The sequence below is a fragment of the Mus caroli genome, chromosome 13 (genome assembly GCF_900094665.2).
Source record: "Mus caroli chromosome 13, CAROLI_EIJ_v1.1, whole genome shotgun sequence".
NCBI classification, from domain to species: Eukaryota; Metazoa; Chordata; class Mammalia; order Rodentia; family Muridae; genus Mus; species Mus caroli.
Genome location: NC_034582.1, coordinates 11,116,942 through 11,134,746, shown reverse-complemented (window position 1 = coordinate 11,134,746; position 17,805 = coordinate 11,116,942). Strand labels below are relative to the sequence as shown.

At 41.0% G+C, this 17,805-nt stretch overlaps 1 protein-coding gene across 1 annotated transcript in view; it reads right to left on the bottom strand.

The window, feature by feature from the left end:
* Gli3 (GLI family zinc finger 3) overlaps nucleotides 1-17,805 on the bottom strand; it is a 268,239-nt gene that overhangs the window by 111,747 nt on the left and 138,687 nt on the right. Inside the window, exon 4 of the mRNA XM_021180371.2 lies at nucleotides 5,670-5,775. Coding sequence (XP_021036030.1) covers nucleotides 5,670-5,775 — 106 coding nt within the window. The remainder of the gene's footprint in view (nucleotides 1-5,669; nucleotides 5,776-17,805) is intronic.

Below are 17,805 nucleotides of genomic sequence, written 5' to 3'. Positions count from 1 at the left end.
GCAATGGTGTCAGCGTTTGGAAGCTGATTATGGGATGGATCCCTGGATATGGCAGTCTCTAGATGGTCCATCCTTTCATCACAGCTCCAAACTTTGTCTATGTAACTGTAATAGGAACTCTTAATAGAAACTTAGCAATCAAGCATTTTGGATCTTTCACTCCTGAGTGTGCAAGCTTTGTTAGCATGAGGAAACATATTCTAACAAAATGAAGCAAAGGAAAAGGAAAAGAAACAAGAAAAAGTGATGGCAGCAGCCTCAGCAACAGCGGTCAATCTCATCACTTAATAACTTAATTACTTAATTACTTAGGAGCTACAGGGTTCGCAGCATAGACTCAGTCTCACATAAGCAAAGAAACACAGCAGTTGCCTTGAGAGATGCAATTACAATCTAGTTTGTTTTCTCTATATGAAGATCGTGGTATTGGTGTTGCTACGGTACTCGATGTAATCTGATCTTAGTACACTGTACCAGTCTCAGAGTCATCCATAGTAGATCCAAATACTGAATGATATATAAAAAAAATTGCTGTTCTTTCTTCATTTTAAATTATGCGATTAAAATATTCTAAATCAGTTATGCCCCAAATATAAGATTTTGCTAATTCTCCATATCTTAGTCAAGGAGTCCCTCAGAATAAAGAAAATGAAACCACTAGTTTGCATATGCACCCATTTTAAGAGTCCAGGCTGAAAACTTCTTGTGAATAAACATTACGAGCATGTACAATAAACACGGTTAGCACTAAAAAGACACTGAGTTCAGTGGCGCAGGGAGACTGAGAAGCAGTCCTGGATCATTTACCTACTGTTGCTTTCCCTAGATATTTACCATGATGGAGTAGCATCTTCTCTCACACTCTGTCTCTCTCTGGGAAGTAATGAATGCAAGCATTTTCCACACTTTCTGCTCGCCTTCTGCTCTCAAGCCTAAAAGGCTATGTAATCACAAGGGCAAAACTTCCTTGTCCCAGTGTAATCTGATGGTAAGGCTCGTTCCCGGACTCCTCTCTGAGCAGCTGGAGGCAGGCTACTTTTTGTGAAAGGCAGGTTCCCCTTCCTTAGAGTGACTGCAGTGAATCGGGCAGCTTCCCTGTAAGCCACCTTGACTCAAGGGAAAGAAGGAGGAGAGTGCTCACTTCTCATTGGACCGTAAAGATAAGGCAGTTTTTCTAAAAGGCATTAGTAAAGTGGAGAGGATGCACAGCAGTTTCTGCATACTGTCTAAAGATGCAGCTTAGTGACGCGCCATTCTCAACCACTGCACAATGCCAACACTGCTCTCAGTTTCACAGCAAGAAGATCAGATCACTGGGGCCTGAATTATTGCAATGGATTAGTAACTAAGGACTCAGCTTTGGAAAATGAATTTGTAGATCTCAGTAGAAAGCTACAGGAGAGTCCAAAATCTAATTCATACTGGTTCATGAATGAGAAAAACTTGGCTCAAAGAGTTTTTACATACAAAATAGACATCAACACCCCCTGGAAACCCCACATGAATGTGAATGAAATCATACTAGAATTCAAAGCACTTTATAATTTGAGTGTCTAAAAATACATCATGCCTACTTTTGAAATGAAACATGATCAAGTAAGATCCAGCACTTAAAACATATGCACACTTAAAACTCACAAACACTCAAATGTACACACTCAAATGTACACACAAACTCAAAATGTTCACAAACTCAAAATGCAGTAGCACATTCTTTGTGGCTGTAAAAAAAAAATCACTTGAAAATCTAAGTATATTCTGGAAGTGTAAGATATAATTGAACAACTGTCTCCATTTTTAAAGAAGTTTAAAAACCCAGTAGTAACATGTAGTCTAGAGGGCTTTATTAAGGCCCACAGAATAGAACAGTGTGCCCACAGGGTTATACAGCTGTAGTGTAAACAACTCAAGCCAGGAAACAAAGAGAGGACTGGACAAGTTTCTGTTCTCTTCTGCAGTGTGTGTCCGGGCTCAGGGATATCACAGAGGCACCAGATGGGCTCAGTAATATGCTAAGTGGACTTTGGTGATTTTTCTAAAACACTTGTGTTTAACTTTACATAGAATTGGGGATTACTACAACTTGAAAAAGAGACATTCCAGGTATCAGTTGGACACATGCATTCTGAACAACTCATAAGATGAGGAAAGAATTCTCATATTCAATGTTCAAGAAACTATTTGAATGACATAAACATGATGTAGTCATTGTCCATTTCAGAGAGCAGTTTGATGTGACAACCTAGAGACATGGCACCTATGGCATGACCCACTTATGACCTTTTAAAATTAATTTCATGATTTTGGGCTAAAAGAAATTTCAATAAATCCTAGGATTATTTCTAGTACTGTATTGCAGTCCATTTAAATTTCTATCCTCGAGCTGCTCTGCTCAACCATAAACTGTGGACAACAGTGTGCAAGCAAGGAGTGTAACTAAAGGCATTTCATGTAACAAACCTAGTTTTTAAACACAGGCTTACATATTTCCGTACATATTTATAAGGCTCCTGGGTTATTATTGGGCTATAATTGCAGTTGTTCTAACACCTAATAAGCCACGGTTGGAAAAACAAAAGCAGGTTAATTTGTGATTTCCTCTACTCATTCAGAGGCAAATTAAGTGTCAAACAGCTAATACAGAACATATTTCATTTTATGAGATTTTAATTTAATTCTGCACCGTATCATTGATGCCTTAATATAGGGTGGTTTATCTAAAAAGAGGAGCAATTTATAAACCTTTTCAATAGAATCTCTAATGATGGAATATGATAGCATAATTACCGCAGTGCCTGCCATCCTTCTGAACACTGGTCTGTCAGCATTTCCATCAATACAGGCCCTTGTTTTTCAGAGACTTATAATTTAGTTTCTAAAGTTGGCACCAGAAGAACAATTGTGTTTACAAAATAATGAGAATATCTCCAAGTTTTATCTTCCTGTAATTAAAATATTCACTCTAAAAGCTTAGTAAGCTCACTCGATTTCATTTTCTAGGAGACAATTATACAGCAAACATCTTGGAATTCAAATTCTGGATAGGATACTTTTATATTTTACAGTTAATTCTGGGAAGGTTTGGGTAAAGGGGACACATTTACTATCAATACCCTCAGCTTTAACAATCACAGGTGTGTCCACACCTGACAGAATGGGTACAGACAGCTGCGTCATCATGCAGCAAGACTAGAAAAAATTTGGTGCCATTATACACTAACTGTAAGCATTTATTTAGAGACCCAAATAAATACAGTATAGTACATACATGAGGTTATTTTATTGAGCTCTTCCTAAAGCAAATAGCTTCATTTTAGTGAAGTGAAGGGCCCACATCAGGGGGCATTTGCCAGGGCCTACAGTATAAGTGTGTGGCAAGCCTAAGGCATCCTGATAACTCAGGCACTACTTCAAAGGCTGGACCAGCCTAGCTATCCACTGAGCAGCATCTACACGTCTATCTGCTCATATGCTGAGCACTTTCCCCAAATACAGCTCCTAAGAAATTACCAAGCAAGAAGAAAACAATGTGAAGAAAGCACAACGCTACAAAGGCATGGAGATGTGACTGCTCTAACTTCCTAGAGCCCATGTCATGATCTCAGTCAGAGCCACCCAGGAATCTACTCGGTTAAGATGATGTGAACAGTCCCAGGAAACTACAGACATGCGGTGCCGTGTTTCACACCCACAGACACAACATTCTCTCAGAGCCTTCAAGGACTTATTCTCTTGAAACTCAGAATTGTCATCCTGCCTTACATCATAACTCTTTGATAATTACACATGTAGGCTGCACAAGAACAATTTAGTCAATCACTGCTTAAATATCTTAAAACTTGACTGAAAAGGTAGGAAGCACTGGGAAGCTTAGAAACCCCAGCTCAATGTCACAGCTAAAGCCAAAACCCACGGCCGACTCTGCTCCTCCACACTTGACTTAGCTTATCTTTGACACTGCTTTTGCTATGAACCTAACAGAGCCTAGAACACACAACAGGATTATGGGAGGCTTTGATGTTCCTATTGATTGGTCCTGCCAGAGGACCAATAGGTGCAGTTTTTAATTGGTAACTTCCTATTTGAATTTACTTAAAACATGAACTATAAGAAGCCCAGAGGAAAGAGTTCAGCATATTATTTGAGCTCAGTTTAAGAAAATTCTCTAGAACATGCTTTTTGAAAAAGTGAAAAACTTTCCAATTCCATAGAACATCTGGTTAAAATTACTTTCTGAGAAAGACTGAGAGGAATTAGCTATCTTTGTCTCTAAGGTCTTGTGTGATCTAGATACAGGACAGAACACCAAGATCTCTGAGGTCCTATCCAGGCCATAAAGGCTCTCTAAGACCAGGTGAGTCACAGGTCATCTTGCAAACTCAATTAGGAACGCACTTCGCTCTGTGTAGTAGAACTCCTTAGGTCCTTTGGCGTTACATGAGTGTAGTTTTATCAGGCTTCAGAATCCTGTAAATACTTGCTTGTACTCTAGTAGCAGTCACAGGAGGAATAAGTCACAACATTCTGCATTCTCCCTCTGTAAATACCCACTTCTCCTCCAGTGCTTACAGAAGTTCTCAATGCAGATTTATTACTCACCTCCAGGCAAATCTGAACTGAAATTACAATTCAGTAATGGGAGATGGATCTAAAGACTGGTTGGTAAAATATTATATGTGTACTTGGGCATACAGTTAGGACTGTTAATATCAATTAATTCTGTTCACAGAGGAGGACTTGTTTTAAAACAACTTCATTTTTCTTCGGCATACCATATAATTACACATCTGTAACTAATAGTCAGAGAGATGCAATCTAGCATCTATATAACCAGCATTATTCTTCAAAGTATTATACGTGTTTTTCTAACTTCCCCGTCTCAAAAGGAAGGTGATTATTACATATGACTGCATGTGTACCAAGGCCATTAGCAGGGAACAGTCCCTTCCAGGGAGTGCATCCCACTCTTACAGGACAGTTTTCTCAAGTTTACACCAGAAGAATATTCTGTTAGTGTATAAATCAATGATTCTTTTTCTTTCCCTCCAAAACAAACTGAGATAATATTTATTTCAATGAGGCTTTCTTTTTCCTTTTATACCAAATACATTTTATCATCAATTCTTTTCTTTTATCTTCTGTGAAACCATGTGTTCAATCACATTTGCCATCTTATTTGGGTGACATTCCCATCAATCAAGTGACTGTTGGTATATGGACCATGGGGATTCTGAAAATCTTCCATAAACATTTCATTTCCATCCACTGTAATCCTTGGTCAGAACTTTTCATGTAACAAAATGTAGAACTTCAAACCAAAATCACAACCAAGCACATATTGTACATGGTAAGCTTCAATTAAAGTTTAACTTTAATGCTTTAATTTTAAGTTTATAACTCACAACTGTTTGTCTCTCTCTCTCTCTCTCTCATCAGCAAAATATTGAGAAACCAGTGGCCAGCTAAACCATATGACAGGCATCCTCAGAAAGCACAGGGTCTGATTCAGTGACTCCAGGAGCAGATAGATCTTTGCTGTATCTTAAGAGTAAATCTTACACTGTTATCACACCTCCAAAGCCCAGAAGACATGCATTAACAAAAAGTCCTGAAGCCTAAAAGCCAGAGCTTAGGTCCATTTCATTAATGGGTAACATTTTAATACTTACACATGTAATGGAGGAATAGGAGATGGATCATAATGGTAACGGCCCTCATGATGTCTGGCATCAATTGGTACAGGAGGATGGAAGGCAGGGAAAAGATGAGGAGGGTCTGAAAAGGAAAGAAAGTATACCTTATATAAAGCAAACACTTTGAGATGGCATTTCAACTGAAGGCAACTTTACAGTACGAAATCTCTTTTAGGAATTTCAAGAGCTGAGACCAAAGAGATGGGTCGATGGATTAAGGACCCTTGCTGCTTTTGCAGAGGGACTCAAGTTTGATTCCTAATAACCATGTCCAGCAGCTCAAAACCACTTGTAAGTCCAGCTCTAAGGGGATCTAACATCTTTGTCTGGCTTCCATGGGAACCTATAGTTCCTGTCTGTTCCTCCACACATCCTGTCTGTCAGTCCCTGGGTCCTGTGTGTGTGTGTGTCTTCTACTTTTACAGAGTCTTCTTAATTGTACCTGTTGTCTCTTCAAATCTAAAAAATGATTTTTTTTAAATATACTGATCTGCTACATAAAAGTGAACAGAACTTCAATGTTTTTATAGCTACAAGTATGACTGATATTTAGTCCAAATGTTTTGTCCAAGGAATAAAATAAGGGAGCCTGAAACCTGTACACTTGTCACCTGTGCTAAGTGATATTATAGTAAATATGTCAGCAGATAATTCTTAAATAGTGCCATTGAGCACTGACAGTCAGCTGTCACAGCAAAGCACTCCTGGGGACTGATATGCACAGCAAGCAAACTTTAGAATGGTACCTAGTTAGTTAAGGATTCTGAAAATTATAATTAGCAGGCTTAAAGGCAAGTCAAACAAAAGCTTGATAAGCAGGTTTCGTGCATCCAGAACAGTGACTGGGAAGCACAAACCTGGCAACAAGGTTGGGAAACTGTGCAAGCACACCAGGCATGTGTGTGCATTGTACCTCCTGAGGCAGTGATGATGCACCGTAACTGAGAACACCAATTCATAAATGTAAGTGGACCTAGGTGACGATCACAGTGATGAATTCAGAAGCATCTCATTTTCTTCCCTCTACATCCATCTACTTCCCAATTTTTCTTCAATCTTTCCTCTTTTAGAAGGTAAGCTATACTTCACTTCCTCCCCCACCCCCAAGTTTTCCCCTTGTGGCCTTCCTTTAAAGATCTAAGCATACTTAGAACAGAAAGGTATGAGGGGAAAACTGTAAGTATGCACTCACTAAATATGGGTGACCCACCAAGGAGCGACACAAAATTGCATTTCCATTAGTATTCCCCAATGTTCTAAACTTAGAAAATAGCACAAGAGGTCCGTGAAAGTGAGCTGTGCTCTCTACTCAGTGAATGCTCGTGGTTGTAATATCAGGTAAGGCAAGAGATAACAGTACAGGGTCACTGTGGCATCTCCAGGAAATGCATCCAGTGACACTACCTAGTCACTTGTCACACCTCACACAATGCATAAGTACACATGAAAAACTACTGTATTTTAAGTTTAGCAATTGGTGCTCAAAGGATGTAAGCCAATTCTCCTGTAATGGCTTGCTAAGTTTGAGTTGCAGGTAGAAGTTTATTCAGCCATGTGTAAAATTCAATGTTACACTTAACTCAGTGACCATAAGATGAAAAGCAACACTATAGGAAAACCAAATATTCCTAATATAAAAAGCAAAATATCCCTATTTTATTCAACAAGTTTTGATGAAAGTTATCTTATCCATCCTCCTTATGACAATATAAAACTAAATGGAACAGTCTTTGAGACTGGTTGAAAAGTTGGCCAAATTCTTACGGAATGTGTCTGAACTTTAAATTTAATTTTTTAAAATACATCCACATTAATCACACTCAAATCTAGAGTAAAGACAGGTAATCATCAAATATGGGCAGGACTCCCTTCCTTCCCACACCAAAACAAGCTTGGCTCTGCAGCACCCCTCTCCTCAGGCCTGTCATCTTTCTTGGGAACCACATTTAATAGAACTGTATGTAAATCAAGCAACTGTAAAGAAAAGTCCACTTCTGAGGAGCTTCTCACACGAGTCTGTCTCAAGTGACACTGTGAAAACTGTGTCTGAGTTGGAAGATAAGAGTTTTGCTTCCTTCCATTTTGCTGCATGACTGTACTATTAACATTCATCCATCAGATAAGTAGATGGTAAGTGCATTACTGTGGCATTTAGTGAAGTCCTCACCTGTTAGGTTTACAGCACTTTGTGAGTTTGAAAGTTAATTCTAAACACAACTTGTAGCACTGTTATACAAAGTGTTATGGTCAAGGAAATTTACTAATTCTTAATTCTGGAACTGGGTCTAAATAAAGGACAGAAAATTAATAGATGTCATGTTATATAACTAAAGGACAAAGGGATTTAGTTTGCTCTTTTCCAATTCATATGGTTCTCTATTGATTAAATTTAAACAGGATTTAAACAGCACATGTGAACAATTATAGCTTTTATTGGTTATTCATGGAAATAAGCCACATTTTGGGGGGAACTGGCAAAGACAACCCTCTTTTGCTTCAAGGAATGCTTGACATACCTTGAAATGATAAAGAATATAACCCAGGACAAGCACTCCTCTAACATGTGTGGCATCACACGGGAGTGATCCCAATAGCGCTTAGAAGACTATGCCAGTCCACAAATGCCTGCCTCACCTTGCATCGTGGTTTGTTGTTTCTAAGCATCAGCAGCATATTCCATCACAGACCCAAAAAGGTCCGTCCCTGTTGCCAGCAGCCATCAAAATCTGCCACCTCAAGGTTTATTTTTCACACATGAGCAGTGCAGCTGGGGCACATCATAACTCAATGTATGTATAATATGTTACAGCACCACAGCCATCTTTTGCCCCAGGACGTAACAAAACACTCCATGATGACTTCTCCAAAGTCAGGCAAAAACTGCTGAAGCAGAAGGAAGTGCCACTAAACCTGGCTACCTCCTATTTATCATACAATTTCCTGACTGATGGTTCCACAAACCAGCTGCTAAGTGCTGTGTACTCTACTGTCAGGAAACTAACGGGCTAAATGGAAGACAGGGAGAATAATGTGCAGACCTGGTGGAATCAATTTTACTGAGGGAATTAAAATTCCAGTAGGTAGGGGTGGGTCTGCAGAGCCATGGCAAGCAGTCGACTATACACAAGCATGGCTGCAAAGATGATTTAGTACAGACTTACACAAGGCTTGACTGTGATACCAGAGGCCTCCGATACAAAACCGAGATTTGAAAAGTGTGTCCTAGCAGAGCACTTAGTGTAAAAGTCTTCCAACCTTATGAATATGTAACTGGCTTGATATGTCTTTAAATAGAAATGCATAGTAAAAATATTTGAGCTGGGTAGAGTTGTCAGTATTCAGCTTCAAACTGCCTGTCATCATGCCAAGTATTAGGGGGTTCATTAGACATGAGAGGCATTGAGTTTTAGGTCTCCTCACAACAGCATGGGTTGATCATAAAACCTCTGGCCAGGGAATAACCAAGGACATGCGGAGACTGATCTTTACTTGCAGCCTTCTCCCAGGAAATAGTTTTAGTAGCCTCAGGCTATAAGATCTCTTGGATGCCATCCTGGGAAATTGTCTTTTAAGGTTTCAAATTTACATACAAAAATTGTAGATTAAAAAAGGAGAGATCAAAGTCAACTCAGCTAGTGCCCTGAAGGAGTAATTCGCCAAATGATGTCAGAGTGCCCTGATTGCCCAGGAGACAGTAGATGAGAAATCAACAGAAGTAAACTTCCAGGTGCACAAGTCCTCCTGGCTGATTTAGGTGCCAACGTGGTCTGGCCTTGAGACTGTTTCAAGACCAGAGGTAGCAATGTTGCCCCTACTCTCAGTAAACAGACCAGGAAAAGGATGCATGGGCTTCTGTACTGAAATCCATTGGCCAAAATTCAATACAAGCCCCTCTCCTTATATAAAATGAGGTCTCAAGTTTGGGAGGAGGGGAAAAGGAGGGAAGGAAAACCAAAGCAATAGCAAGATATTGCCCTGATGAAATGACAGAGAGAGGCACCCTAGACCTTACAATAGCCTCTCGAACGTGGGGCATTTTGAATAATCACCTTTTCCAGTGGCTTGATGGAGACACTGAGTAACATCAAGTCTCCACTGACTCACTAGCTCAGACTCTTGCTACTCTTGCCCACTGACACATGGTACCCAGTGGGGAACTGATCTGGCCCCTCAGGAGACATCCCAGACATGTTGCCACAAGCCTTCAATAAGACAGTCTTTGGTTCTCCTTGGTCTGCAGAGGTGAATCTAGGGATTCCTACTGTACATGGACAGAATGGTCCTGCCTGTTCAGTATCCCTGTAGTACACCATGAGCACCAAGATCTTGTTCTTCTAAAATGTATGCTGTCAAGAGTTTGAAACCTCTTAATGGTTACAAATATGTATCATCCTTTTACGATGACACAGGTGATGTAAAAGGACCGATCCCCTCCACCCAGAAGATGTGGGGTGATATAACAGCAATATTTATGATCAAATGACACCATGTCATGAAAGTGTTAAGAAATGGTGGCTCTGCATACTGTAGAAATGAGGCAGATGTACTCAAAGAACCTGTTTGTCAGTTCATAGCCTGGCAGACTCGAGTTGGATAGGACATGGTACTGAAAGGATCTGGAACTGTCATACCACACAGCTTCTGTAATTAAAGTTTTACTGAAATTCTGTCTTGCTTACTTGTCTACCCGTTATCTATGGTCACATTCACACAACAAAGGGACAACCTTTGAGACACAACACAGGGAACACAAAACCCAAATTTACAGAAAATGTTTGACATATCTGTTGTTAGATCACAAAGTACTTTTCCAAAACTGTACACAGTGCAGAAAGCTTGCATTGATAGACACACACACACACACACACACACACACACACACACACTTGAGTGACACAACCTCAGGTAGGCCAGCCTAAACATCAAACCACATTGGTTAGGAATATCGTTAGAGTGTGGCTACAGCACACTCTAGAAGGAGGATACTTCTAGTGTTAGTGAATTTACAGGAAGGAGAGACTTGTTAAGGTAAACACAAAGGACGGAATCAACCTGAAATCTACCAGCTGTACTAATCATTTAATGTTCTAACTTGAAATTACAGAATAAGAAAAATATGTATATATTCATACTGAAGGTTGACCAGCAAAACCAAAATTAAATGCAACACCTCCTATTTCTAAAACTCAGTAACTTTACTTCTGGCAAATACCGTAAGTTCTGAATGGGTTTATGAACATCCAAGACTATTTCCAAGCTACTCAAATGCGAAGCCTTCACTACTTCTGTGCAAATATGTAGACAATATGAAGTTAATTTAACTGATACTTTAGACCTCACTGCTACCACCACAGCATTCTAGCCATACTATAATTCACCCCTTTGAAGCACTCAAATTCATGTTATGCCTTTTTTGTAGTTATTTTATTTATTTACCTTTCAAATGTTGTCCCTCTTCCCAGTTTTCCCTCTACAAAACTCCCATCCCATACCCCTTCCCCATGCCTCTATGAGTGTGATCCCCCACCCACCTACACATTCAGCCCTCACCGCCTCAGCATTCCCCTATGCTGGGACATTGAACCTTCATAGGACCAAGGGCCTACCCTCCTATTAATGCCAGGTAAGGTAATCCTCTGCTAAATAGAGAGTTGGAGCCATGGGACCTCCATGTGTACTCTTCAGTTGGTGGCTTAGCCCCTGGGAGCTCTGGAGGGTCCAGTTAGTTGATATTGTTGTTTCTCCTATGGGGTTGCAATCCCTTTCAGCTCCTTCAGTCCTTCTCTAACTCTTCCTTTGGGGTCCCTGGGCTCAGTCTGATGGGTGGCTGCAAGCATCCACATCTGTTTTGACCTGGCTCTGGCAGAGCCTCTTAGGGGAGAGCTTTACCAGGCTCCTGTCAGCAAGTGCTTCTTGGCATGATCAAAAGTGTCTGGGTTTGGTGTCTGCAAATGGGATGGATCCCAAGGTGGAGCCAATTCTGGATGGCCTTTCCTTCAGTCTCTGCGCCATTTTTTTGTCCCTGCATTTTCTTTAGACAGGAATCACTCTAGGTTAAAGTTGTGGAGATGGGTGGGTACCCCCATCCTTTAACCGGGGCCATGCCTATCTACTGGATATCGTCTCTATGGTTCTATAGCCCCTTTGTTGGGTATTTTGGCTAATGTCAACCCCAATGGGTCCTTGTAACCTCTTGCGTCCCTGGCATCTGGGAATTTCTGGTGGCTCAAACATATAAAAAGGACATTTTATGCTCCACTATGTTCATAGTACCCTTATTTATAATAGCAAGAAGCTGGAAACAACCCAAGATGTCCCTCAGCAGAGGAATGGAAACAGAAAATATGGTACATTTACACAATGGAGTATTACTCAACTATTAAAAACAACGACTTCATGAAATTTGCAGGCAAATGAATGAACTAGAAAATATTATTCTGAGTGAGAATATACATGGTATGTACTCACTGATAAGTGGATATTAGCCCAAAAGGTCAAAATACCCATGATACAACTCACATATCACATGAAGTTCAAGAAGGAAGACCAAAGTGTGGATACTTCAGTCCTACTTAGAAAGAGGGACCATGCTATGCCCTTTAACAGACATAATTACAGGTTTCCACAGGGAAGTGATAAATGACTCTCTACATGTGATTTGACAAAAGGATCATCATAGCTCCTTGGTTATGTCTTGGGAGTGAAGAGATGGTTGCTTCTGTTCATTTCTGGAAACTTGAACCTTCCCTTGTCAGCTGATTTGTAGGCTTCTCATCTCTAGATCCCATGTGTTGGATGCCCAAAGGCAAAAAATAAACCCTACCTCCATACAGGCCACCCAGGTCTCTGGAATGTGTCTAGGCTATGCTCCCCAAAACAGGTATAATCTGGCATACTTCTGGTTTGCAGTCTTCCATGCCAAGACACGGGAAAAAAAAGTAACTAGAGAGAGGCAGCAAAGAGAAGAAGTATGAGAAGGTACACGCACGGCAACTGCATCTAATCTTCAAATTCACCCAAGAAAATCACGTAAAAGCATAACAATCCATTACTCTGAAATAGGCTGTTGACATATTTGTTGAAAAGTTCATCGCCAATATATAAACTTAAAAGCTAAAAGATAAGTTAGTTCCTAGTGACAAAAAGTACTTTTATAAAAGAGTAGTACTTTTTAATAGCACAATTCAAAAGCCAAACCCATAGCTGCAAAACCATGTACTTGGATCCTTAGTGCTAATGATTTATCAAAGAGGCTGGATATGTTCATAATCGTCCAGCAACCTTAGTTCCACAAGCAGAGGCCTTGGAGTTCATGTATTCAGAACTTGCCTAAGTTAGGAAACTAAAGATCAGCAAAGGTTAGGTCTAGGAGCTGTATTCTGTCTGAAAGAACCAATCAGAAAAGACTTCAAACACCTTTCAGTAGTTTTCATACCCAAGCAAGGATCTCCGTAGCCACTTTGAAAGCTGCATTTCCTAAGCATTTTATGGTCCCCACGTCTGATCTGTCTGTATTTCCTAGAATTAAGATGAAAGGAAATTCTAGGATCTGTTCAGATCTACCCTAAGTCCCATAAAGTCCTGTGAAGCAAACAAGACAGTGCTTCCACCTACTTCCAGAGTACACCCGAGAAAAGCCTGTCAGCAGAAAGAAGTGCAGGCCCAGTTCTAAGTCCTCAACTTCCCTCTCCATCACATCTGAAGCAGGAATCCGGAGGAGCGATCAGGCACCGCACAGCCGTGCTTCCCTGGAAAGGGCTGGCACAAGGCACAAGGTGCTGACACTGGCCCCCATAGACCTCACAAAGAGAATAATGCTTATTAGCCGGAGAGCCACGCATTGTGGAAGGCAATGGAAAACTACCAACATCTGGAATATACTGGTTGGCAACTCTATAACTCAGTGTAGAGAACATGCTTAGCATGCAGAAAGACCTAAATTAGTTTCCAGTGCGAGGGGTGGAGAATTAGAGGGAATTTTAAAAGAAATGAGTGACATATGCATTGTTTCTGTTCAAAATTAGACACCTTTTTAAAAAACTGGGTTATTCTCCTCTCTGTTTAATTTCCACCATTATCCCATTTATCATTCCTGTCAATGAAGAGCTAAAGTTCTTCCAATGTTTCCCTCAAAAACAGCAATAATCAAAATGATAGTGAAAAACAGATAGAACAGATAGAAATAGATAGAATATGTTTATATGTTTGAAGTACTAAGAAGACCTTTTAGACAGCCTTTTATTTCTTCATATGGCCTGACCCTGAAAAGTAAGTCTTACACAAATAGATGGAATAAGCAGGTAAGGTCTGTGCCCAGAGGTACATGGGGGAAGAATATAGAATCTGAGTGTCGTGACTCCAAGGCCAATGCTCTTACACAATCTACTTAACACTGTCAAAGTTTAATTTTTTTCAATCATTCTTTTTGTGTGTGTGTGTAGCCTTAGCTGTCTTGGAACTCACTCTGTAGACCAGGCGGGCCTCGAATTCACTTTTTAAAATGATTTTTTTATTTTTATTTTTTGTGCAATAGTGTTTTGCCTATATGTACATCTGTTGTTTCTCTTGGAACTGGAGTTATAGACCAATGTGAGCTGCCATGTGGGTGCTGGAAACTGAACCTAAGTCCTCTGGAAGAAAAGTCAGTGCTCTTAACCACTGAGCCATCTCTCTAGCCCTGTTTTCATCATTTCTTATCTAAGCTATATAGGACTCCCATATTATGCACTCTTTAGATACCTAGAAACATATTACACTATATAGTAAGATATTTTGACAAAGATTTCATTTTTATACCTTTTTGTAATGTATTTTTGTGACTGTTAGATTTTATTATTAGTTGTTGTTTATCAATCACTGCACCTAATTTATAAAGTACACTTTACCATAGCCTTCCACATGGAGTCTTGTAATGCAGCCCCCATGGATAGTGGGACAACTGTGCTCCACAGACCATGGATGGACCCATCACCCTCTCTTTGCCTAATATGTCGTGTATAAAATATTCTGCCTGTATCAGTTCAGTCTCTTAATTGAGGCATTCTAGCCTTGACAGCCTAGCTAAGCCTAGGATATAATGATAATTACTAACTGATATTTATTGTCCACAGTGGGCAATAAAAATTTTTCAAGACTCCTTTGCCTCCAAGAAGATGTTGATGCTCTGGCACATTGAGGATACTTGACCAGGCTGCTAATACCCATTTGCAAGGAACTCCTTGACACAAAAGGTTAGAGGTCAAAAGTTTAGAGGCTCCTGGAAAAAAAAATGAGAGGGGCCCTATTATCCCTCCCCTCTTTCTGTCAATAGCATCAAAGGCTTGCTCTTCATGCTAGCATCATGAGCCTTTGGATTCCACTGAAATTCCAGCATGTTTATTGCATACTGGGGGCACTAAAAAAGGCCCCACTTTCTTGTCTTTTAAACTCTGAACTCTCATTGTCTAGCAGGAACACACAAAGCTTTTAAGCAATGAGTTTATTTTAGGAGCTTCTCTCACCATGACTGTAAAATTATAAAGTACAGCTGAGGCTGTTTTTCAAGGACGCACAAGGAAATGAGAGAAAGGAAAGAATCCCCCAGTGCTGGGGGGGGGGGGAATCCCTCTCACGTGCTTAGCTCCTGAGAATGCAAGCAGGAAAACCCGTCCTAATTTCCTTTCCGCTGCAATCCTGATTCAGACTCTAGTCACATATTCTGCAGATGTCCTCAAAGATGTTGGCCATGTGGGCTTGCAGCAGATGTTATCATCTAAGGGATTGTAAAATTCTTTCTACATAAGAGCAACTTCTCCAGACCCATGTCTGGCCCATAGCTGTTCAAAACTTATCTGAGTATATAGATACCAAGCCCATAAGGTTCTGCATGTCTGTCTGATCCAGCTATTCCAAGATTTGCTCCCTCAAGTTCTCCACAGACCGTCCTTGGTTAGATGTCATCACTATTCCATGTGGCTTCCCATCTTGATCCTCAGCTGAATTCCATACGGAATGCTGAATACATTCTACGTTATTTTCAATCTTCCAACTCTTAGTGCACCAGCTCCATGGTAAGGACCATGGCATCTCGCCTGGGCTCCCAAATCAGAAATGCCCACTGGGGATAGCTGGTCTTCATTTTCCTTTCATCTCCCTGTTTCCTGGAGGCAACACAAGTTGAAATAGTCATACAGACCAAAAGAAATTCAAAGGACTATTGTTCTGCTTTTAGGGCTGGGGGAGTGAAAACTCTGGGGGTGTCAACAAACCTTACAATTTAGCTGGGAGCTCCTGGGGACTCTTCTTCCTTGGGAGTTGAGTGACCCTGGGCCTGCTCTCAGGGAGCCCTCAGAGGTCTCTGGTTTCTGAGGGCACAAAATTTTCTATGTGACTGGGTGAGTAACCTTGCCAGCTAGCTCCTCTCAAAGCCCTCTATCAAGACCCAGCAGCTACCTACCTCATCTAAACAAGCCACTGGTCCACCAGTGCTACACATTAATCATGCATTCTCCTGTCCTATCATGCAGATACCTCAGGCAACTCAATAGGGATCTAACTTGTTCTAAAACCATGAGCTTGGCCTCCAGGACACAATGAAGACCCTAGGACAACAGTCAGGATGCAAGTAGGACGTTGGCCATTGATGACAATATTGCCCTGCCATTCACTTGCCTTGGTCCTGAGGAATAAAGGGTGTGTTTCAATCTCTACACATAAATAAACAACAATTACTAACTGCAGGAAGTGAGCAGCTCTCTCCTCCCCTTGTGGCCACTGCAGAGTGATTCCCAGGCCAGCCAGCTGGGCTAGCACAAAAGCCCTAGGACAAGCAGAGGCAATCTCTGCTTGCTCTGCTCAGTTTATTATTTAAACAGTTTCTTAACGACTCTTCCTGGAGGTGAGGGAGGCCAAACTCTTTGCCTTCCCTTCACAAAGCAGATATGCATGGCTTATTTGAATCTCCCCTAGGTTTACTTTAGTCCCTAGTTAAATACCTTCCACCACAGAGTCAAACAAACAGCTCACTTCATTAGAAAAGCAAACAGCTCTCGAAGGGAACCAAGCTGAGAGGGAAACCTTGGCCTCTGAAGCCAGTGTAAGAGCTCAGCAGCAGCAGCAGCAGCAGCAGCAGCAGCAGCAGAGCATGGAGCTCACTTGAAAAGCCTTTTCACAAATATTTCACACATTCAGCGGTAATTAACAGATAACCCTGAAGAGATTATCTGCCCTAAGGGCCAAGGGCCCTTGAGGATTATCCACACCAAAAGAGAATAGAAAGCAGAGCCCAAGAGTGGGTGTGTGGGTATGAGTATACACACACACACACACACACACACACACACACACACACACCTACCTTTTTTCTGTAACTGCAAGTTGATATAACTCAACTACAAACACAGAAAAGTGAGACATAATCCTCTTGCTGGACCCTACTTAAAATAATGAAACAAAAGCCCCCTGAAAATAATACAATATATTTTCCAACAGACAAGAGCACAGAGCCTGCAGTGAATTCACAGGATCTAAACAGGATGGGAAGGCTACTATGCAGGATACACTGAAACACCCCAGGGAAGCTTGTGAGCAGGACTGAGTCTGCATTTTCCCCTCCAGAGCCCCTAACAGAACAGTCAACAGACCACTGAGGCCCCATGTCATGCTAGAAAGCAGGCAAAACCTACTGAATCCCATAGGATGCTCAGTGCCCTGCCCTGGTCCTAGAAGCCGTTTACAGAGGGAGACAGAGCCCTAGGCTTGTGAACAACTTCTTCCATCCCTGTGCATCTGGGGAATGACTAAAGATGCAGGAACCCTAAACAAGAGATGCCCAATCACACCTACTGATGTAAAACTCAGGGAACTGTTTGCATCTTTAAAAATCAGATGAGCTACATTCTGTTGCCTTGGAGAACACAAGCATGAGGACTTTAATCCCAGAACCTGGGAAACTGATTCAGGCAGAGCTCTGAGTTAGAGGCCAGACGATGTTATATACAGTGAGTTCCAAACTAGCCCAAAGAACATAAGGAGAGTGTGTGTGTGAGAGAGAGAGAGGGGGGGGGGCAAAAGAACAAAAGTTAGGACAGTGAGATAGCTCAGGAGATGAGAATAACTACCATCAAACTCAAGA